A 24,310-nucleotide genomic window follows, 5' to 3' on the forward strand; every position below is an offset into this window, starting at 1 on the left:
AGCCTGCCTCCACAGCACACCGCGGCGTTCCTGGTTTTTACTTGTTACATCCTCTGGATGAAGCAGAACACTAAGAGGTACTGGATGTTCCGGTAAATGGTACTTAAACGTTAGAACTTCCGGTGATCCAGATTTCTTATTCACAAAACACAACGACAAACTTTTCTTTCTTCTTCTGAGTATCACAAAAGTTTATTTAGCAAAAGGTTTCATAAGATGTCCATGACCCAATTCACAATCAGACAGGCCCTTTGGGGAGGGAGGGAGGTGGGCATCTCTGCTGAGCAGCCATTGTTTAGACTCTTTCCAAGGCTTCTAAGGTGGTGATGCTGTTTCCTGTGTGACCGAGGTTAGTTCCAATGCTATTCTGTTGCCCAGGAGTTCCTGCCTCCACCCACTCACCGGTCACAGGAATCATAAGGGGAGCGAAGCTCCTTAGCATTCCCTGTGCATGTCTGCCACTTTCAATGATAGCTTCTCGTCCATAAACTTACTTTCAGGAGGGTGGTGACTTTACTTATGGTGACTCCTCAGCGGGCTCCAATAACAAACTTTTATCGGCAGTGTTAACTGCTCTGCCTGGAGGTGCATAATGTTACATTGTTTCTATTAAGATGACACTACCGCCTGCTACCATCACCTGTCTTCAGACAGGTTTTCAAATTAAGGATACATTAATACCGATAATTCCTTCATCCCTCGGTGAGGATATCTCTGTGGAGGGAAATACTTGCCCATTTCCCCCCCCCCCCCCTCCAATAAAGTTAGAATAGAAAAGGAAGGCTAAAATGCTGTTTCCCTTTCCGGGTATTTAGAGTGGCTGGTTGCTAGTTTCCTCCAAAGGTGGTGAGAGATGAGAGAGTGGCAAATGCTTGGGAGGTGCCTGCTGGAGCGTCAGAAGATCAAGGCCACCCTATGCTATTGAGCAAGTTAGAGCAAGTAAATCCAGTTCCTAGTGTTTCCAGTGGCTTCTAGTGACATCCATTGACACCGGATACGTATATGGTGCACACACATACATACACACAGGCAACATATTCATATACATAAACGAAATGTAAAATGAAGTAAAATAAGACAGGCAGAATGCCGTCATCCCGTTGTGAGGATACCCAAAACGAATGAATAAAAACAAAAAACAATTTTCTTTTTAGTTGTTTTTTTCCATTATAATTCTTAGTGATCGTTAAATTGTTCCGTGTTGAGCGAGCCTCGTTTCCCTAGGTTTGCCTTGGAGTCCTCTTGACTGGTACCACTTGTCTTTGATAAAGAGTTCATTATGGTCGGGTAGTGGTGGCGCACGCCTTTAATCCCAGCACTTGGGAGGCAGAGGCAGGCGGATTTCTGAGTTCGAGGCCAGCCTGGTCTACAGAGTGAGTTCCAGGACAGCCAGAGATACACAGAGAAACCCTGTCTCAACAAAAAACAAAATAGGTTCATTATGTAGCCTAAGCTGGCCCCTACCTCTACTAGGTGGGGGTGGGGGTGGGGGCGGGGGCGGGGGCGCTGAGCTTGCTTCAGATGGAGCATCCCAGACTCATTTCCTGCATCTCTTGTCACAGACTTCTCAGCATCAACGCAGACAGATCTGATTCATTCCAGCCGGAAACAGGGAGTCCGAGAAACACGGCCTTTAGCCTGCCAGTCCTCAGGGTAGAAATTCAAGCCTAACCTTTTTCTGGCTTTTGGATCCCTCAGTTGCCTGCAGGAAAGTCTACTCATTAGTGCCTCCCACTGGAGTCCTTAGTAAGCGATGGCCTACTTACTAATTATAACCCTAATTCCCATTACCAGCTGTTCTAAATCCTGCAAAACCTGTGCTTGCCAGGCTGAGTTTAAAGCCTGCAAAACCCGTGCTTGCCAGGCTGAGTTGTGTGCGCACGCATGCGCCTTGCTTCACGTCATTTCCTTAGCTGCAGCCTACGTTCCACTGCCTTCCTTATCTCTTCACTGTCTCAGGTGGAGAAGCTGCCCCAGTCCTCCTCCACCAACCTTCAGGATTCAGCCTTAACTCATCTCAGATGAGCATCCCAGATCCAGCGGGACTGTCTCCCAATGCTATCTCAACCCCACAGTGTGTGTGTGTGTCCGGGGATTCCATGACTGCCTCCCAGGAGCTGCCCCGGCCAATTCTACTTTTCCAAGAGGTCTGAGGGCCTGAACTGCAGCCTGCTTGCACTGCAAGCACTGACACACTGAGCCTCCTAAACATGTAATATTTTCATGCAGCTCGCCTGTGCTACTGGACAACGACTGCCCATAATGAATCACCTTACTAGATCTCCACATTGGGAGAATAAACACCCCTAGTCCCAACATTGTATTAGGATCGTCTTTCCAGAGCAGAAGCATGCGTCGCTGCAGCCTGGCTTCCTCCCTCTGGCTCTGGCGAATGTTAACTGAGGTACGGTGAAGAGCGTTTGCTCTTGTAGCTCACACTAGCTACAAAGATCTGGGGTGAAGAGAGTTTGCTGAAATTGGTGTACCTTTCCCTCTCGCTCAAAGGGCAACATTAACCCCAGGGCAGAAAGGATGACCGTCTCTGCAACTCTCCTCAGCATTGCCTGCACACACCAAGACCAGGGACCCTGGCATCAGTGTCGCCTGGTATGCCACCGGAAGTTAACAGCTGCTTTAGTAAATTCACTGGCCTTCCCCGGTTATTAAGACTACATAAAGCAGGGTGGTGAGATGCTCACTGGGTAAAGGAGACCTAAGTTAGATCCCTGGAACCCACGGAAAAGTGGAGAAGCTGCCCCAGTCCTCCTCTGACTCCCCCCCCCCCTCCGAGCTTGTGCTGTGGTCCCCACCCTGCACCCACCCTCACAAGCAAACTCATAATGGTCAAAATGAAGGAAATGGTGTTTTAAACCGCCTCACAGGTGCAGTTACGAGTCACTTTGGAGTGCCTGCCATTTGTAAGCAGTCAAATCCAGTGTGCTAGAGAGACACTTCTGCAGTAGAGGCCCCAAGTTCAATTCCCAGCATCCACTGGCAAGCAGTTAAAACTGCTCCAGGGACTTCAATTCTGAAAAGGGCTCTCTCACAGCGCATCATTTTTACTGAAGCCAGCTCCAGGGACTCATTCTGTACCTCCCTCCCACACAAGGATAAATACGCCTTCCCTCAGTTGAGAAAAGCGGTTGTCTTTAGCTGGGATAGCCTGTGGTGGTTTGAACATTCTAACACTTGGCCCTTCCTTGGTGGAGCCAGGTGTGTCATGGAGGTAGGCTTTGAGTTAGACATGAGTTACAGCATTTTCTGTAAGTACCCTCCCTCCTCCATGGCACCCTGGTCTAATCTACAATCTACACTATGGCTAACCATGGTTGTATCAGCTGAACAGGGTGAGCAGAGTAGACTGAAGTCATCTCACACGAGCACTCACTGGTGCTCTTGGGGAGGAGCCCAGCCACCGGAAGTGAACACAAGTACTTGCAGGGTGAGTAACCCTCTGCCCCGAGTCCAGTGGCTGGTACATATCCTAACTGTAGCAGCCACCACCACAGACAACCCCAGCAAAGGCCAGGCTGAGCAGAGGGCTCTGGAGGAGGCCGGGGCTGGATAGAGAGGGTCTCAACGCTAGTGGCATGGTGGGACTCTGGAGAGGGAGGCCTAAGTGAGCGCCTTGCTTTCTCCGTGGAGCACACACTGGGCCCAGTCAGCTCCCACTAGCAACGACAACTGTGCCAACCCTAATCCAGCGGGCCCCTGATTTAACACACTGAGACACCAGCAAAGGTTAAGGAATTTTCTTTATTTTTTACAAATTAAGACTATGTAGATATATTTTTTTTAATCAAAAACACGGTTGTCTTCACAGTATGAGTTAGAGAACACAGCCTGAGCTGGAACAGAGACCGGGGACAGAGTGGAGATGGACACCTGTGTTAAAAGCCTGTTAGGCATCTTAGTTAAAAGTAGTTTATATCATTCTTGGCACTGTTTCTAAAGAAAAACTCCTTTTTCCCAAGCAAAAAAGCACAAGAGGTGGAGTCTGGCTTCAGGAGGTGGAACTCAGTCATGTCCCGAGGGCTCGCAGTGTCGTTTTTCTGGGGAGCTGCTGCCATCCCTTAGTTAGTAAGCTCAGGCCAGCGGGAGGCACCGGGCAGGCAGGGTGGCTGGCACCTTAGTGCACTGCGCCACTCTGGCTGCACCAGTCCAGTGCAGTCTCATGGGACAGTAACCCAGCAGCCACTGTGTCAACTGCACTGGCTCTGAGCAAAGAAATCCAAACCGCCATCCTACTGGGAATGGGCTGCCCGTGGCTTGGTAGCGAGGGCCACAACCACTCCGGGTGCCACCTTTCTGTGCAGACTCTGGTGGCCCACAGTTTGGTCAACAGGCTTCTGCCCAAAAGACCAAAACTTGCTGGAAACAGGTGAACAAACCCAGTAAGTGATGTGCATCCGCAAGCGCCTGCTCCCTCCCAGCTCTGCCGAGACAAAAGTGCACCGAGGAGCTTCTGAGAGTCACCAGTCCCACCTCACCGACTCCGCACGGTCACCGGGAGCTGCAGTCCTTCCTCAGTACAATTAGCCCTGAGGCTCAGCCGGTCTCCTTTCCTATCCTCCCCCCAAGACTTTACCCACAGCCACCTAGTGGAGTCCCATCAGTAACAAAGGTTGATAATTTTAAGAACCAACAAAGAAAAACACACTAGGGAACCTTGGAATTGTTGTCTCCACCTTGCCACACACACTTGGAGCGAGCTCTTCCCGTACTCAAGCCTCCCCACCCCACAGATGGAAAGCAGGTGGTTCCCTGAGGGCGGCTCAGAGTGGAAGAGCGCGCTCACAAACCTACATCTCCTCCTCACCGCAAGGCAGAAAGGCCTGTGCCAGACTCAGGCAGCTGAGGAAGGAAGCACCCACCAGAGTCCACTCTGTGCAGGCCTGGCACCTCGGGACAGGCAAACACGCTGCCCAGTCTCACTGGAACTGTGAGAAGCGAACCACAGGGCCAGAGAGGGTCCAGTCAGCAGCGGGGGTCCATCTGCAGCGGGGGTCCATCTGCAGCGGGGGTCCATCTGCAGCGGGGGTCCATCTGCAGCGGGGGTCCATCTGCAGCGGCTCGGCAGGGTGTAGACTTCCGCTCTCACTTCTGGTGCCTGGCTGCCCGAGCAGAGCAGGTGGCTGTGATGGGCTGACAGAAAAGGGACGGGGAAGAACCCAGGACACGAAGCCAAACTCCAAACTATATTCACTATTCAGTTTTTTGATCAAAAAATTTCAAAATAGAGAAAACCACTAAGTACAAAAGCTTTCCTGATGCTTTCATTATCATAGAACACAACACCTGTGATGTGTGCAAAGAAACGGGGGGTGGGGGGAGGGAGAGAAGGTGAGCTGGGAAAGGCTGACGGCCAGTTGGTCACTTCTTTTCCTTCTTCTTGTCCTACAAATGAAGAAAATCAGCTAGGTAGTTTCCCCTCTGACGTATAAACCCATGAGTGAGCATCAGCCAAGGGTGTGGAGAGAAGAGGAGCGCTCATCATGAGGGAGCCCTTCCAACCCTCCCGGCTGCGCCTAGGACAGGACATCAGGGGCAGCAGCTGGAGAGCCAACCGCACAGCTTCCCTGGGCCCAGCCCACACAGAACCAGCAAGCCTCTCACCTCTACGGCTCTGCGTTCACTGCCTGGTATTCCTAAATTAGGTTTATAAATGAAAGCTCAAAGGTTTCTCTACTGTTGGACTACACTGACTATTAAACTAGTTTTGGGGAAAAGACTTAAGATCAACAAAACTGAGATTAAGAACTAAGATGGGCTGGAGAGGTAAGCGGCGTTTAGGAGCACTGGCTTCGCGGCACCCACACTGCAGCTTCCAATTCTAACTCCAGTTCCAGGGAGTCCAGTGCACGCAGTATACATGTATAATACATGCAGGCACTCATACGTGTTCACTAAAAGAAAAAGTCTTTAAAAACTCAGGGCAGTGGTGCATGCCTTTAAATCCCAGCACTTGAGAGGGAGAAGCAGGCGGATCTCTGAGTTCGAGACCAGCCTGGTCTATAGAGCAAGTTCCAGGTCAGCCAGGGCTACACAGAGAAACCTTGTCTCCAAAAACAAAACAAAATATTTTTTTTTCTAAATTGAAAGAAGTTAACAAATGGATAAACGGATCCACTTCTGACATTCATGAAATAACAGCTGTCACTAGAGTCCTTTCTAACACCCTTTTCTGAGTCCTGACAATCTCTGTACCCTTCAATCCTTCTAACGTGTTACACTACTTTCACAGACACCACAGCTACCTGCCACTGAAGCTCACCTCGGGGATCAGGGAAGATTTAAGAAAGGTCTTTGACTCCGTTAGCACAGACCTGTGGTGTCCCCCTGCCTCTTACAGACCTGTTCTACACTGTGTACAGTCCACTTTTCCAGATCTCCCATCCACACAGAGGCTGGCAGGAGCCCCTGTCCTGTGCAGGCTGACTCACCTTCTCATTGAAGGCCAGGATCAGCATGAGCTTCCTGAAGAGGGTAATGAAATCTAGGAAGAGGTCAACGCAGTGCCTGAAAGACAAGAGCCGCTCACTTCACTCTCCGCACCTCCCACTCTCCTCCAGCAACCTCCGGGGAGCCGCCCAACCTGGGCTCCAACCCTCTACCCCACTCAACAAACAGCCAGAATCCTTTTCAACTCAATAAATCCACAAGGCAGCAGGAGACCGCGCTCTGAATAGAGACCAGGTCTGAGCCTGGAACTACCCACTACCAACACCTAGTGATGAGCCCAAAAGGAGCTCTACCTGACAAACTAGGCATGCCCTCTCAGTACCATGGGAAACAAACTCCTGGCTGCCTGGAGAGGGAGGCTGTGAACACTGTGCCTTGCTAGGGACGGGGCTCAGGGGCAGTCTGCCTGGCCTGCTGGAGGTCAGCCCCCTTGTCCAGAGAATGCTTGCCCAGCATTGGCCAGGCCCTGTCTTTAATCCCCAGCACTGCATTGACTGCTGCTGCATGCCTTTAACCCCAGTGCTCAGGAAGCAGAGGACCAGACGTTCAAGGCCATCCTTAGCCACACAGTGAGTTCACACGGGTGTGCGGTTATGGGATGGAGTGGTGCGTCTCACCAGGCAGAGCGGCTCTCCCACTTACCAGATGTAATCCTTATCTCCGTGTTCAGCCTTCTCAATAATGAGCTGAGTATCAAAGAGGACAAAGCCGCACATGACCAGCAGTCCCAGGTACAGGTTTGCCTAACAAAGCAAGAGATGATGTCACGTGTGGTAGTTGGTACAGTGGGAAAAACAACCAACTTGCAAATACATCACTCACACACTACCCAGAAGTCCATGTTACTTCCCCCAAACACACCACTGCTCTCATGCCTTGGGTAAAACCTGCTCTCCTAACTGGTTCCTAGCTGCTAACCATGTGTCTTCCCACTGAGGCAGAAGCTGTCCTATCAAGGCTCTGAAGGTCTGAAGGGCACTGCCCAGAGAAAGTGAGTGTTCTAGCAGGTTCACCTCTTTTGATTTAGAGTTAGGTAAGAAAAGTGGACGAAGCAAACAGCTGCTGGAAAGTTCTCCATAAATCTCACCTGGAACAGCCAAATGGAGCCAAAGAAAAGGTTCCCCAGAGAGGACAGGAGCATGAGGCTCATGGCTGACATCAAGATACCTGGAAGACATGGCAAAAGCTGCCATGAGAAAAGCCAAAAAGCAGGGCACAATAACCACATCAAGGCAATTTCTAACCTCTTCCCAAACGAAAGCTTTTCATTTCACCCGGGCCCACAAAGACCTGAGGTAGAAAACATGGCCTACTGAGCGCAGAGCTAGAGCAGAGCCCGGAGCCTGTCTCCAGTCCATACCTCCTAAAAACAGGTAGCTCCGGCGCCGGGCATACAGGGCGCTCAGGCTGAAGCAGGTGAAGATCATGGCCGTGCCCATGAAGGCCGTGGGGAGGATGCTGTGAAGGAAAGGCGAGAATGGGAGCTACAGTCACGTGGCCTGCTTTTAGAAGGCACATCACAAAGGTGTACAGACATAGACAACACAGTTACCTGGGGTTGACAGCAATGCACAGCTCCAGGGCAGGTCCCAGGCCGACTCCTAGAAGCAAATCCCCAGAACACAGATGCCGTCAGTTCTGAAGAGGGCCCTCATCCAAAGGCTGGTCACAGGCGTTCATCCTCATTACAAAAATAAGCACAGGAGCCCAACAACCCTTCTCACTTTACCCTTTCCTCCTTTTAAGGGAGTATATAACTAAACTAACTGATATATCTGTCCTCTGAGCTCAAAACCATGCACGTCTTCAGGAAGACTAGAAATTAGAAACGAAAAGGCGAAAACATCAAATGTATCTTTGAGACTGTAATGTGGGCCAGAACAGAGAACAGGACAAAAGCAGGCAGGGCTGGCAGCCAGCAGCAGCCTCACAGTCCTGCAGGATCAACCCCCTTGGCAGCAAAGGGCAACCAGACCAGTTGTGCAGGGCGTCACATGGCAACAGGAAAGCAACTTGTCCCAGCCAACACTTCTATGCTGGCTATTTCCTCTTCTGATAATCTACCCCTAATCCCCGTAACGACTGGCGCTCCCTGAGCCCTGAGCCTTAATTCCTAAGCTTCTTCCTTTCTAAACCCCTCAATGCCACACAGGTGAGCCTCACCGATAGCCTGGCATCAAGCAGCGGGCTGCCTTTCAAAGGACTGTACTATATAGCTCCAGACTTCTTTCCTTTCATGAGAATTTTAAAAGAGGTGAAGCTTTTTTCTTTCCTCAGACAGGGATTCTCTGTGTAGCCCTGGCTGTCCTGAAACTTGCTCTGTAGCTCTGGCTGGCCTCGAACTCACAGAGATCTGCCTACATGTGCCACCACACCCAGCAAGAGATAAACGTTTGCCTAGATTCTCTCTTAGTTCATGTCTCCCATTTAAAAAGTCACGAACCTCATTCATTTGAGCATCTTTTTTTTTTTTTTTTTGGTTTTTTCGAGACAGGGTTTCTCTGTATAGCCCGGCTGTCCTGGAACTCACTTTGTAGACCAGGCTGGCCTCGAACTCAGAAATCCTCCTGCCTCTGCCTCCCGAGTGCTGGGATTAAAGGCGTGCGCCACCACGCCCGGCTTGAGCATCTTTTTTTTAATATATAAAAATAAATCATAGTTGCTAGCTACAAAGTGCTTAACTGCATATGCAAGGCGGACCCACATCACACAAAGGAACAGTACAAAGCAAAACAAGCAGCCAGCCAACCAGCCTCCAATACAAGTCTATTACTGGTGAGCACAGAGCAAGGAGCCCGGGACGGGGAAACCACAGCAGTGGAGTGGAAGTTAGGGAAACTACACAGAGAGCTGCTGTGAAGGATTTGTACAAAGACAAACAATATATGCCCGGTGGGTAAGTCAGAGGCAACATTAGCACCTTCTCCTGCCCGTGAGACAACCTGGTCACATACCTGTGAGGAAGGCGAAGCCAGCGAGAAGTCCCAGTCTCTTTTGCTCGGTCTCATGGCTGTGGGGTGTTGCCATCAGCCAAATCATCAAGGCCAAGGAGCCCAGGGCGGAGAGTAGGCCAGCCTGTCGGAGACGGTCAAAAAATAAAGTAGTTGAAAGACTCACATTTACATGTTTAAATGCTCATCTGACATTGCTACTGTCTGCTTCTTCACCTAGAGGCAGAGGAAAAGGTAGTGTATTCTCAGAGCGAGGGGTAGGAAAACCAGAGGCCTCGAAGGCGAGGGCTAAGACCATGGTTGATGATGCCAAAGGCTCTTTGTGGTCCATCAATTACAGAACTACCCAAGCCAAACCAAGAAGCGCTGGACAGACATGCATCTGTCACAAGCAGAAATGACCCCTTTTGTCCACTTAAAGGAAAAGGGGACACAGAGAACCACCTGATGACCTGTGCTATTTGGTCCCCAGGGCTCAGCTGTGTGCACACATCCTCGTGGCTGATGGATTATGGAAGACAGGTGAGTGGCGGTGTTCTTGGGGCCCTGCTGCCTCTGCTCTGCGGTGCTCACACACACACACACACACACACACACACACACACACACACACACACTGCTGTCTATCTTTTGGGTTTAAAGTCGCTCAGCTACTTTCGAATTTCTTTTTTTTTTTTAAGATGTATTTATTTATATCTAAGTACACTGTAGCTGTCTTCAGACACTCCAGAAGAGGGCGTCAGATCTCGTTACGGATGGTTGTGAGCCACCATGTGGTTGCTGGGATTTGAACTCCGGACCTTCAGAAGAGCAGTCTGGAAGAGCAGTTGGGTGCTCTTACCCACTGAGCCATCACACCTGCCCCCACTTTCGAATTTCTTACAGTAACATTAGTTTTGTTGACAAAAATAATTTTTTTTTTTTTTTTTTTTTTTTTGGTTTTTTGAGACAGGTTTTCTCTGTGTAGCCCTGGCTGACCTGGAACTCACTTTGTAGACCAGGTTGGCCTTGAACTCAGAAATCCGCCTGCCTCTGCCTCCCGAGTGCTGGGATTAAAGGCGTGTGCCACCACGCCCGGCTTCAAAAATAATTTTTTTAAAGGAAACCCTGCCCGTAGGCATTAAGAGGACTCACTGAGGTGATCAGCGGCCCTAAAGGTCCTGCCCTTAGAGGCGCAGCTCTCTTCTCACTGCTGAGAGCAGTCCTAAGTCCAAGTGGATTGAAGGAGGAACTGCGCTCCAGGAAACAGGTTTCTGCAATGCTCTGGTCAGTGACAAATGATTAACGCACAGCCTTGCTTGCTGTATGCTTCTTTCTAAGGACAATTAGTTGCCATATATTGTTGATTCCCAGAGCTGATTAAAACAAACATACTTTCTCCCCGAAGTAAATCAACCGTCATACTAGATAGCACTTCAGCACCAGGTTGTTTTTAGCAAAATCAGCAACAAAAACATAAAACAGGGCAGGTCATGGTGGTATATGCCTTTAATTGCAACACTTGGGAGCAGAAACAGGCAGGACTTCCAGCCAGGACTACGTAAGAGGCAGCTTATCTAAGAGTACACACCAGGCTGGTGTGCAACTCAGTGGTAGGAAGCACAGATGAATTCCTGGGTTCAATTCCCAGCACATGAAAAAGCACAAAGTGGGCACGGAGTCTGTGAGTGAAGCCTGTTCCGACCACCACTGGCCATGCCACTTTACATGTTTGCAAACTGAGCTGAGCAGTGATCCGAGAGTACTCCAATCCTCAAATTCAAAGTCAGTCTGTTTGAGAACGGACTGCATTTTACATGACTTCAAAAAACAAACCAACCTAGAATTTGCTTTAAACTCAAGAGTCCAAGCCTTGCCCTTCTGGGTGCCTAGAGCCATTTTTCATAGAACCCTTGGCAGGACGGACAGTCCTCAACAGGGACAGACGCCAATATGAATGCACCTCTGGACCTATGCTGAAAACAGGAATTCCACAGCTGGGCTGCTAGCAAACTTCAAACCTCTTGGTTATTCTTTAAAAATAAAAAAATGTACCTTCGGGGCTGGAGAGATGGCTCAGCGGTTAAGAACACTGACTGCTCTTCTAAAGGTCCTGAGTTCCAATTCCAGCAACTACGTGGTGGCTCACAACCATCCATACAGCTACAATGTACTCATATATATATAATAAATAAATAAAATCTTAAAAAAGAAGTACCTTCTACGTCTGCTGGTCAAACCCAAACTCCTCTGTGAGACAGTGAGTCGCTGAAGGCTCCACCCGTGTGTGTGTGTGTGTATGTGTATGTGTGTGTGTGTGTTTGAGACAGGGTTTTTCTTTGTAGCCCTGGCTGTCTTGGAACTCACTTTGTAGACCAGGCTGGCCTCGAACTCAGAAATCTGCTCTGCCTTCTAAGTGCTGGGACTAAAGGTGTGCGCCACCACTGCCTGGCCCAAGTTCCAATCATGCCTCTTCTGACAACTAGTTACAACTGGTTCCAAGTGTTCCACAGTCACTGAGGCAACAACAACAAAAAAAGGTGGGGCAGCACCATGCCAAGGCGTGCCAGCACCCAGTTCAAGCTGAGGATGGAGTCTTGTGCGTCTGCCGACATCAGCAATATACCTTCAGGGTCAAGTGCCCAGCGGAATAGACTGCTGTGTTCACTGAGTGACTAGAGGGAAACAGTTACCAATAAATTCAAATGGTTTAATAATGTCCTCAATTACTGGATGGCTGAGTTCTGAAATCAAACTACTGACAAAGATATTAAAGAGGGGAACAGGAATAGGCTACCTATTAAGAGTCTGTGCTGTTGTACCCAGAGAAAAAAAATGAATGAATGAAGCAAACAAACAAACAAACAAACAAACTTACCTGGATGAAGTGTGTGACCACATGGACATAGGCCCCTGCTGCCGCCACAAACATACACAGTGCAAAACTGGCATAGACCTTCTTTAGGTGCTGCTGTGTCGAGGGAGTTCTAGGAAAGAGCGTTTATAATACATCATTTCTGGATGTATGTACTCATCTAAGCTCCAATTATTTCTATCTCTCCTTTGCCAGAGGAATAAGTGGAAGTTATATTATGAACAGTTTGAGATACTTTGGGAAGAACATATAATAATAAAAAAAAAAGTTTGGAAAATGAGTTAACAGAATTTTTAAATGCTTGAGAAGAGCCCAAACCCAAAATACATGAGCACTGAGTAAGCAAACAGAACCAATGACTTGCCAGAGACTATACCCAGCATCCCCAGAACCTGCCGCTCGCTCGGCGTCACTCACGCCCGGCGTCTCTGGAATCTGGCCCATTTGTTACTGATGCATACAAGAGAAACTAGGTACAACCAGAAATGCAAGGGCCATAGCAAGGTAAAACACTTACATGTGGGAAAATTTTAAGAGGGCATCAAAGTTGATCTTCCGATCAAATATATTCATGGCTCCAAAGTATGTTCAGCACAGCCTCCGCTGGGAATACAGAAAAGCTCATTTATAGACATGAGGACACGCGAGAGCAAAAAACAAAAAACAAAACAGTATACAAGTCTTGAAAAACTCAAAGTTCCTCATCACTCTGCAGAAGACACGAACCGCCTCTCGTAACAGCATTTTGCTATCATTTGATTTCTAAAGAACAAATTCATACTTGAAAAAGACAGTGTATAAGAGAAGTTTTCTAGCTAAAGGAACCTACTACCATGAGGGCCTTCTTTTTGTCGTTTCTGGGTTTTACTCTTTGAGTGTGGAGGTCCACACTTATGTGAGGTCAGAGGTCAATGTGTGGGAGTGAGTTCTCACCTTCCACAGGCAGCACTGGTGTCATAAAGACTGAACTCAAGGATCACACAGCTAAGGGCTTCCATAGCCTTGGAACAATTATGCTGTCGCTTCAAGATACTAGAGAACTTGCTCAGAAAAGGAACCTTAAAGATTAAGGGCATTTACTTATTTCAGACATGGCCTCACTATACAGTCCTAACTGGCCTAATTGTATTGTTTTATGGGTGTGTGTGCACGTGCACATGTGAATACATGGATGCATATATGTATGTGTATACACACACACACAAATATATGAGCAAATGAGTACTACATGCACATAGTGCCCACGGAGGCCAGGAGAGAGTGTGACTGCACAGAATGGCAGTTACAGGAGATCATATGGGTGCTGTAACCTGATAGAGCTTCTGTAAGCGCTGCTAGCACTCTTAACCGCGGAGTCACTTCTCCTGCTCCCTCCAAACCTTTCTGTTTGCTTGTCTAAGACAGGATCTTACCAGAGGCTCTGACTAGACTGGATCTTGCTATGTAGACCAGGCTGGCCTCGAAATCAGAAATCCGCCTGCCTCAGCCTCCCAAGTGCTGGGATTAAAGGTGTGCCCCACCATGCCTGGCTTCCTTGGAATCTTTCTTATAGAAATATTAATATCTACTTTTCCCCTCCTCCATACAGAACAATATTTAACATAAAGACTTAAAATATGCTTCCTAAGCGGTATGCACAATGCTCTAATATTTAAGTGTATATCCTGAAAACTCATCAAACCCAGAAATGATGTAGTGTTACCCCCGAGTACAGACCCCGAGGACAGACCTTATTCCAGTTTCTCCAACAGTCCCAATGTTAGGCGGCACTGCAGAATCAAAGCAGGGCATCTACCACCCCCTTCCCACCATGACCCTTGGGGAGCCAAGCATGTGGGCAGTGTAACCACCTCCCCACAACCCCAGAAGTGTAAAAGCAAAACCCAAAACCCAACCGAACCACATCCAGGCTACCCCACACCAATACCAGAAAGCCAGGTTAAGTGTTGCTCCTTCCCTCTCTCATGCAATCCCAGTCAGATCCAATCAAGGGCTTTTATCTTTTCTAAATATACCCAACTCCAGTTCTTACTAAACACACAAGGCCCACTCTATTCCTAATCTGCCAAAAAGGGGGGTGGGGAAAGGGGAAGAGCCATTAACCTGCAATCCAAGTTACAATCCTAAAGTCAAGCTCCGAGGAACCGTGGAACAGCAGAAAGACGCATCCTTACAGTTCTCTAAGTCACCACAACAAGGCTCTCTTCCCTCTAGGTTACGGCTGGCCTTCTCATCACAACCATGCTTACCTTGCCTCTTAATTCAGTTCCTAAGTAAGAGCAGATCTGGAGAAGATGCAAAACCCACTACAGCTGCTGCTCTCTTCTCCGAGTCCCCGGCCTCTGCGCCCTCTTGATCCAGATGGTGCAACTATTGCAGGCTGTTGCAAGGCCAAGCAGTCTTCCACAATCACGATGAGTTCACTCCCCCGAGAGCACACTTACAGGACGGGACAATCCAGCGACTGGAAAGTGTCCGTAAGGCTTCCATTAACACTGCTAATGACATCCCTAAGGAAAACCTGCAACCTACAGTCAAGTTTCTCAGCTCTCACAGTCCAAGTGCTAACATACATCTTGCTTCCAATTTCAAGCACCAGCAGGGGAGGGGACCTAAGATTCCCAGGGGATTGTTAGTCAGAAAGGGGCAATACTCATGTAATCAGACCCCTCCGAGGGGAAACTGACAGAGCACAGAGAACTCTTCTTTCCCGATTGTTCTTTGGCAAGTTCCTGAAGGCACTCGGTGCTTTCAAAAGGCAGGGGCTGGAGAGGCTCAGCAGGTAAGAACACTGACTGCTCTTTCCCAGGACAAGGCATAGCACCCACAGGTCAGCCTACAGCATAAGCCCAGTTCCAGGGGATGCCATGCCCTCTCCTAAACCCTGAGGGCACCAGGCACACAAAACACTCACACAGTTTAAAAAAAAAAAAAAAACAAAAACCAAAAACCGGTAAGACGAGGAGGCCTGTGGACACCAAGCACTCGGTTGTACTTGACTTACTAAGTCACACACACCTCCGGCTTCCTCGGGTATCACTGTGAAATGCAGTCTCGTTACACAGCAGCCAACCCTTTCATCCTGAGGGGTTCTCTGTGTGTCCCTAGTGGTCCTGGAACTTGCTTTGTGGACCAGGCTAACCTCAAACTCAGAGATCCACCTGCCTGCCTGTGCCTACCGAGTGCTGGGACTGAAGGCTGAACCACCACGCCCAGGCTACGTCAATGTTTAAGTGAAATATGTTAACTACAGCAAGTTTACTATTGTTCCAGAGGGGCGGGAGGGGAGGGCAACGAAGGGCTGAGAGATGGCTCACAGGGAAAAGCACTTGCTCTGCAGCCTGAGGACTGGGTTCCACCCCCAGGTCCCACAATAAATGAAGAGTGCTGACTCTCATGTCCTCCTCTGGCCTCCACATACATGCTGGGTCATGCATACACCCACGGCCACACAGAGCATGTACAGACACACAGTAATAAAACTTCTAAATTTTTTTTAAAGTAGTAATGTATATACTTAATGTACACGTCATATTTCTCTGGGTTTTTTTTTAAGATTTATTTATTATTATACTTAAGTAACTGTAACTGACTTCAGACACACCAGAAGAAGGCCCGAGTTCTCATTACAGATGGTTGTGAGCCACCATGTGGTTACTGGGATTTGAACTCAGGACTTTCGGAAGAGCAGTCAGTGCTCTTACCTGCTGAGCCATCTCGCCAGCCCCTCATCATATTTCATTTTGGGGAATGTTAAAATGGGGAAAAGCAGATCTCAGAAGGAGGAATGTAATTTTGCTCCAGAGTTGTTCCAAATTATCAAGAATAAAAATATAAACAGAGACAAAATGCTCCCTCGAGGTTATGTTTGCATTTTTGAGACAGAATCTCACTATGTAACTCTGGCTGGCCTGGTACTTACAAAAGAAATTCAACTGCGTTCGCCTTCAAGGAGCATTCAAGGAGCATGCTGGCATGCCTGGACTGGACTGGAGTATAACTCACTTGCCTAGCACAAGTGAAGCCCTAGGTCCAATCCCAGATACTATAAATAAATAAATAAATAGATAAATAAATAAATAAAATAAAAATAAAAATTACTATCCCACTGTAGGTGGTCCAAAGTGCCCCAAAATTCACTATAGTTTTCTGATATACAACTAAGACTATTACAGAAACCAACAACTTAGGTATGGTGGCACTGCTCTGTAATATCAGCACTTGGGAGACAAAGCCAGGGTAAATTTAACTTTGAGGGGTAACCTGGGCTACATAGTGAAGCTTAGTCTTAGAAAAGAAAATCACGACATATCTCATCATAAGCTCTAATTCATACAGAAACTAGAAACAGATCCTTAGTTTTAGAAAAACTCAAGTCTTGAAGTAGCATGAGATTATCTACACAAAATTAAATGGCAGTGCCTCCTGGGGTCATGGGAAATTTGCTTATACTACATGTATAAGAAAAAGAAATGTTCAAGTGTTTTAGTTACAATCAATACCCTTTGACATTATATGCCTCATTTTATGTCTGTATCCTTTGGGGGGGGGGGGTTTCAAGACACAGGGCTTCTCTTTGTGGCCCTGGGTGTTCTGGAACTAGCTCTGCAGACCAGGCTGGCCTCAAACTCAAGATATCCGCCTGCCTCTGCCTCCCACAACCTCTTGGCTTTATGTTGCTATCTAAGGCAGCAGGAACAGAATTAACAAAATCTATCAAACTCTGTCATGCACATATTGGTACAGCTTTGCTGAAGTGTCACCAAAATTGTGGTTAACAGGGCCAGCCTCCTGCCAAAGCCACCCCAAATTACACAACAAAAAAGCAAGAGCTGGGAGAAACATACCATGTATCCTGGCATTCTGGAAGGCTGACTAGGATAGGAAGCTCAGCAATGCCCTGGGGTTCATAGTTGAGACTTATGAAAAACAAAACCACCCCCGGGCCGAGGGCATGGCTCAGTGACAGGTCACTTGCCTAATGCCATCAAGGCCGGCCCTACATTCAATCACCAGTATTCAAACACACACAGACACATGAATGCACAACAAGAACTTCCAAGTTCACTGCACAGCTGCACCAAGGAAGAACCAGGTATTTCTGTGACCTCCTTTAGCTGGGGAGATAAGCCTATCCAGTCTTGTTAAATCCCTGGTTTCCGTTCCAGGTACCCTTTTTACCCTTGTCCTAAAACAAAAGACTACTATCTAATCATGGCCATGCCTTCCAAGTGTGCACACGCACACACAAAACCTGCAGCACTGGAGGTCAGGCGCTCATGATAGATGCTTTCAAAGCATGCAAAGGGCCCTGCCTACCACTAAACAAAAACTGTCATTTTATCATGAAGGCTCAGCAATACTTCTCTACAGGAGTAAGTGTTTAGATAAGGAGGAAGTATGAGAAAACAAACTAAAATGTGAAGGAACTCGATCAAACCCACTTCTAGTTAGAACTCCCTTTATTTAAATGGCATACCTTCCCTCTAACACCTTCACGTGATTCCCCTTGCCCCCCCCCCCCCCCCCAGGGCTTTAGGTTCAGAGACAGCCTAGTTACTTAGTGCTAAGCCACCCAGGGAAGGTTTGTTAAAGTGCATTCATAGCTTGATGCTTTTCTTGCTACCCTAGGAAGTAGTCAGTCAATTTCAAAAAAATCCAAGGTATCCTGTTTCAACTAAGGCTGGGTCTCCATCATAAGACAGTGGTTCTCAACCTTCCTAATGCTGTGACCCTTTAACACAGTTCCTCGTGCTGTAGTGACTGCCAGCCACAAAATTATTTTTGTTGCTAGTTCGTAACTGTGCTTTTACTACTGTTATGAATCATAATATAAATGTCTGATATACAGGATATCTGCTTTGTGACCCTGGTGAAAGGGTCGGTCAATGCCAGGTTGAAAGCTGCTGTCTCAAGGAGAGACCTAAGTCCTAGAATTCCTACAGGGATAAAAAATCCCGGGGGTAAGCCACCACTGGATTCATTTCTGGAGAGGACTGAACTGCCTCAGAATCAAGACAGACAGTGCTGAAGAAATGCCCTACCACTCTACATTTTTTTGAGACAGTCTCTCTCTTTATAGCCCTGGCCATTCTAAAACTCATAGAACAGGCTAGCCTTGAACTCAGAGATCGGACTGCCTCTGCCTCCAGAGTTCTGGGATCAAAGGGGCATGTGCCACTCTGCCCAGCTCAAATTAAACCCACTCTGAAACTACTGAATCTCCTTCTCTAAACCACAACTCTTTGGCGGAAGTGAAGCATAAGGCTTCAATGTCCTAAGTACATAACCTTCCATTAGAAGCCAGCAATCCCTCCCCCACTGTTTATCCACCCCCCCCCAAGAACAAGCATAAGTCAGGAACAAAAGAGATCTGCAACTTCAAGACTTATTTCCATTTATGTGCACTGGTGTTTTCCCTGCATCTGAGCCAGGGGGCCATTTGCCACGGAACTGGAGTTAGGAACACTTATGAGCTGCAGTATGGGAAGGACACTGGAAGAACAGCGGTGCTCTTAACCTCTGAGCCAAGCCCCAAGCCCCACAAGTTCAAGTCACCCTTCCTCAGCTAGCCCAGTAGATCCTACTCAGATGCAATCCCTTCTCTCTAGTCTTGACTGGTGTATTCAGGAAACGTGTACTACCATGAAATCTGGTTAGAAAGTCTCCGGGAACAAAAGAGGATGAACCAGAACGCATCTGTACCGGAACCTACAGCCAAGTCACAGGACCAGCACGTAGAAGGGAGAACGTGAGTGGCTGGTTCCCCCGAGGGAGATTAATACCCCTGGGTAGTTTATGAAATAAAATGAAACTCTTCAAGTCAGTGCGTTAGCTCCAATGATAATAAGGATCAATCTGACCCCTTCTGGATGTCCAGGGACAGGGTTCAAGGTGGCTGAATTAACAAAACAGAAGGGGGGCAGGTGATTCACAGCCTACTATTTAATTAAATGTGTAAAGTGTCTGACTTGCTAGTTTAGATGTTAAATGTATACACCAAGATACAACAACATTAGCTTCACATTAAGTCCAAGAGGAAAGAGTCACACGTGAAAGGTTTTTCTCTTTCTTAAAGGGAGTGTAACAGTGGTAACAGACCCAGATCTGGAGTTTCAAATCCTGCCTTTTCTACCACATAACCGTGAGAAAATAGTTTTATTCAATCTCACTTCTCTCCTCAACTCTAACATATGATTAATACCAGTTCCACTGAGGCTCCACAAACACGTGGAGGACTCCACTGCAGGGTGCTAGCCCGACAGTAGTACTGATCTGACCAACATCAAAGTTAAAGCAGGGGAGTCAAAACCGAACCGGCTTCAGGTCTCCTGACCTTTCCATTTCACCCACAACAGGAAAACACACTTTCAAGAAGGCAGTTCCCTAAAGAACATATGTCGGTTCCTCCCACAATGTATTTTTTAGCATTTCTACCAAGACCACGAATTTTATCTGTAACAAGGAGGAAAAACTGGAAATGCTAAGTATCCGAATTAATGTCTCCCTTTCCTAGTCGTTAGGAAAGCAGGGCTTCATTCAGATGGACAGAGGGAGAGCAGGACCCAGGGAGGGAACCTGATTTCCCCACGCTGAATAATGAAAGCGGAAATGTGGATCTAAGTTACAGGCTGTGTTTCTCAAGGACTCCAGCCGCTCTCTACTAGGGGAAAACAGAGGGGAATGGAAATGTCCACTTGTTCAAGTCAAAGCAGAAAACAAATTAGACAACAAAGAAACACCAAAGAAAATAAATGTAGCAATTACTGACTTAAGTGTGTTAGCAGAAGGCATGAAAACGTGATTGAGCAATTCAGAGACTTCCTGAACCATACCTCTCTAAGATACCCATACAGCCGCAAGGTAAATCACATACAAATATTAATAAGTAACTACAAAGTCTGGCATTGACCTTCACCCTTCAAATTCTTGTCTGTGTTTCAGGCAGTCAGCTCGTCCGAAGTGTTACACATTCACAGGTAGTTTGTGTAACTGGAGAGTCTCAAGTTCAAAGTGGTTTTGTTGTTTGGCCAACACAAGCCTGGTTGGACAGGCAAAGCAACCTGGCCTGGCACCAGACAACTTGTTTTTGTTGTTTAAAAAAAAAGAAAAGAAAAGGAAAGAAACGAAGGCAGGCAAGCCAAAGCCTACTTATCAGTCAGTCCAAGAAAAACAGTACCCATCGCCGCCCTTCCGGGGCAGACTCTGGAATTCACCCAGGGTTCAGGACCAAGCAATCAAGGCCACCTCACCTGTCCATAGGCAACCAATCAGATCAGAGTGGGGCTGCTCCGTGGGGCTGGGGAGCCAGGCCAAGCCCGGGGCTCCTCACCTCGGCCTCTACCATTGGCTTCTAAGTATCTAAGGAATCTCGAGTGTCATAAAGAAGTGTGACATCACCTGGCCCGCCGTGACAGGGCAGCCTGTCTAACCAGGCCTACCTCAAGTCCCCAACCCCGACGGCTCACCCAGGCGAGGCAGAGGAACCCGAGAAGAAACAGCCGAGCGGCGATCGCAGGGTGGGGCGGGGTGACCACAACGACACAGCTTTCTCTTTCGTTTACCTCAAAGTCAGGGGTGGGGGACCCGTCCCGAATCCAAGCCCTGAACTCGGCAGAGGGGGGAAGGGGCGCAAGCGAGGGTCGCTAAGAGGCCTGCCTTCGCCACAGACACAGGTCCAACTGCCCCGGGAGACCCCGCAGACTCGCCCCCGCCGGCGCTGCTGCGCATGCGCGGCACTAGTTCCTCCGCGTCCCTCCCCGCCCAGCTTTCCTTCGATCTCGACGCAGAACAGGCCGGGTTCCCTAAGGAGCTGATCTGTCCGAAAACGGAAGCTACTACCCTCTCCCGCGCTTGCTCCCTCCGTATCCCTCACTCCGGGTTTGCCCGATCCTAGTTTCGCACGTACCTTCTCAGCCCACCTCTCCAGAGCTTCCCTGCTCTGCTAAAACCGGATGTGCTCTGAGTCTCCGGGGGTTGGCGCTGGAAGTCTACCCACACCCGCCCCCTAGGGAAGCCCCGCCCTCAGACCTGCCCAGGCGAGTTCTCATTGGCCCCCGGCTGCACTGCTCCTGTCCGTTATCTGCACGTTCATAAACAGCAGCCGCTTTCATCAGAGTCATTGGCTAATACGCCTGTCAATCAAGACTGTAGCCACCAACCGGCACCTTAGCAATAGGCCTCCGCCTTCTTCCCCTCCCCCATAGGAAGGATGGACGTCGGGCTGCAGACCCATGGAGTAGGAAAAGTGAAATGGGGCGTGTCAGGCGCAGACCGTTGTTATGTGAGACCACCCACCCATGACACTAAAATGTCCCAAGATGCTGGTTTTAAGCCTCTCATGGGATGGTAAAGAAGGAAAGCGAAGCAGCCCTCCCTGGGATCTCTGTTTTGATTTTTGAGACAGGGTTTCTCTGTCCTGGCCTTCCTGGAACTCACTCTGTAGACCAGCCTCCTAAGTGCTGGGATTAAAGACATACGCCACCGACACCGGGCTTTCTCGAGACCTTTTAACATTGAATATAATGGCGCTTACGCTTCAGAGCACCTTTGAAGAGCCAGCCATTCTACAGGGACCCAGGGACCCCAGCCTGGAGGGTCTGAGGCTACCTGGTAGTCCAGGAGCCCCAGGCAAACTGGCTACAGAGACCACAACCACCTGCATGGAAGTGAGTGGTTTTTGTAGTTACCCAAGGCCCTGCAAGTCAGGTGTAACAGGGCCACAAAGACCGAGTCTTGCAATCCTAACCAGCTCTTTAGAGACCTGGCCAAGGGCAGTCAAAGAGCAGGTGGTTCCCCGGTTCTCCACATTCCTTAGGGCGTGTTCCCTAGTTGGAGCATAACCTAGTTGGAAGGAGCTGTGAAGCTAATTTTAAAAGAGAGAAAAACACCAAAAAACCAGGAGCCTTTATTTTTATTTTTATTTTTGTGGCCTATGCTTTTAAAAATCGATTTCACAACTCATTAGTACTGTCTGAAATCACAAGTATAGAATGGGTTCCAGCTGGATCCTGGGTAGTTGAGGGCTGCATGCTGAATTAGGGCCCTGAAGGACTCCAGAGTGAGGCAGCCTGAGGAGTGTGTAGAGGAAAGGTGGAAGACCATCTGAGCCTCTCAGTTCTGCTTCCAGCAAAGCCCTTAGGACTGACCATGGTCTGGGCCAAGGTAACTTTTACCTACACACTCAGGAGGTAGAGTCGAGCAGATCGCTGGTCTGAGAGCAGCTTGGTCTATAGAGCGAGTTCCAGAACAGCCAGAAATACCCAGAGAAAGCACGGAGAAACGGAGTTGGGGGTTGGGCAGATCAGAGACAGAGACACTAGAGACAGAGAGGAGGAGGAAGAGGAGGTGGAGATGGAGATGTGGGGGGAAGCAAGTAAGCTTGCATTCTGGAGGTGGAGGCCGGAGGATCTGAAGTTTCTGGACAGTCTGAACTAAGGACATCGTTTTTGATTAGTTTTTCCCAACAGGGAACATCTTGCACTGGTTATGCTCCAACTAGGGAACTAAGGGAGGTGGGGAGTGGGGGAACCACCTTATGTAAGTTAAAATTAACAAGTTAAAAAAAAAACCTGCCAGGTATTGGCATAGGCCCTTAAACCCAGTATTTAGGAGAGGGAGGGAGGCAGATCTCTGAGTATGAGACCCTTTTGGTCTGTATGGTGTGAGACTCTGTCTCAAACAAAACGAAAACCAAAACAAAACAAAAACAACAATAACAAAAAAAAAACGCAAGAGAAAATGAAATAAAAGGGAAAAGAGAGGCTGGAGAGATGGTTCAGCAGTTGAAAGCACTGGTTGCTCTTCCAGAAGAGCTGAGTTCAATTCCCAGCATCTGCTTGATAACTTACAACTGTCTGTAACTGCAGTTCCAGGGGATCCAACATCCCTCACACAGACATACATGCAGGGATCATCTTGGTATTTCTGTTTCCTTTAAACCACAGAAATATAAGAGTGCGTTTTATTTTAGTCCCAGGTGTGGGGTGTGGGGCTGCTTTCGACTGTGCACAGCAGCTGACTAAGATTTGCCTCCTGCTCTGGCAGGGTCACGATTTTGCCAGCTGCAGATAGTTTTTACAAATTGTGTGACATTTGGAATTCTGGGGAATTTTCAGAGGATATAAAAATGCCAGAGCCTAGGCCGGGCGTGGTGGCGCACGCCTTTAATCCCAGCACTCGGGAGGCAGAGGCAGGTGGATTTATGAGTTCAAGGCCAGCCTGGTCTACAGAGTGAGTTCCAGGCCAGCCAGGGCTACACAGAGAAACCCTGTCTCGAACAAAACAAAACAAACAAACAAACAAAAATGCCAGAGCCTTGAAAGGTGGGGTGGGTTGTTATTTGTTGTTGGTTGGGGTTTGTTAAGTAGTCATTACCAAAGAAGAAAGGAGAAGAAACTAGATAATCTTGACAGCGAAGATCAAAGTTGTCCCCAGAAACTCGACCCCCCTAATCAGCAGGAAGTAGTCTAGCGATAACATGGCCTCCTTTCCTCTCCATCCGTTTTCCTCTCTTAGTGTGTGAGGGGGTCATGAGGGAGGATAAACAGGGAAGAGAGGAAACCTCAACTTAGCAAGGGACAAGCTACACATGCATGCAGGCAGAATACCAATGCACAGGAAGCTAAATATAGATTATTTTGTAAAAAGAAAAAGATGACTCTTAATGGGGCAGTCTCTATCATTACTTTGTAACACGAGTATTGCAAAGTTAAGAGGCATGAGGGACATCCCTGGGTTTTGGCCCACAATGGTTACACAGCAAGATGTTCCCTGTTGGGAAAAACTGATCAAAATGAACAAAAAATATGTAAAATTAAACAAGAAAGAAAAACTAACAAAACTGATTTTTTCTAAGTCTGTGTAGCTCAGGCTAGCCTTGAATTCATGGAGTAACTCAGACTAGTGGCGCTTTGAACTCAACCGATTTACCCTCACTTTCCGACTGCTGGGATTTCGGACACACACCGACAGACTCCACTCCAGGGTGCTTTTGAGACCTGTTCCAAAGGGCTAATTTCAAACACTAAGATGGAATAAATCA

At 48.1% G+C, this 24,310-nt stretch overlaps 1 protein-coding gene and 1 pseudogene across 4 annotated transcripts; both read right to left on the reverse strand.

Moving 5' to 3' along the window:
* Nucleotides 1-295: 295 nt before the first annotated feature.
* LOC110311112 (small nuclear ribonucleoprotein G pseudogene) lies at nt 296-501 on the reverse strand (annotated as a pseudogene).
* A 3,236-nt stretch (nt 502-3,737) lies between these two features.
* Nucleotides 3,738-21,281, reverse strand: Tmbim6 (transmembrane BAX inhibitor motif containing 6). Of its 4 annotated transcripts, none has more exons than XM_021183028.2 (10): nt 21,176-21,281; nt 12,785-12,870; nt 12,271-12,379; nt 9,417-9,537; nt 8,015-8,063; nt 7,823-7,920; nt 7,550-7,629; nt 7,105-7,205; nt 6,444-6,519; nt 3,738-5,397 (listed from the first exon to the last, which is right to left on the reverse strand). In XM_021183028.2, the coding sequence occupies exons 2-10, from the start codon at nt 12,838-12,840 to the stop codon at nt 5,374-5,376; spliced, it is 714 nt and encodes a 237-aa protein (XP_021038687.1). In that variant the 5' UTR covers nt 12,841-12,870; nt 21,176-21,281; the 3' UTR covers nt 3,738-5,373. The 4 variants fall into 4 exon arrangements, with proteins under 4 accessions (XP_021038687.1, XP_085687890.1, XP_085687891.1 ...); XM_085831764.1 differs by lacking the exon at nt 21,176-21,281 and adding an exon at nt 20,832-20,987; XM_085831765.1 differs by lacking the exon at nt 21,176-21,281 and adding an exon at nt 20,180-20,201.
* Between the last annotated feature and the right edge of the window lie 3,029 nt (nt 21,282-24,310).

The sequence above is a fragment of the Mus caroli genome, unplaced genomic scaffold (genome assembly GCF_978045245.1).
Source record: "Mus caroli unplaced genomic scaffold, Mus_caroli_1 scaffold_16, whole genome shotgun sequence".
Taxonomy (NCBI): domain Eukaryota; kingdom Metazoa; phylum Chordata; class Mammalia; order Rodentia; family Muridae; genus Mus; species Mus caroli.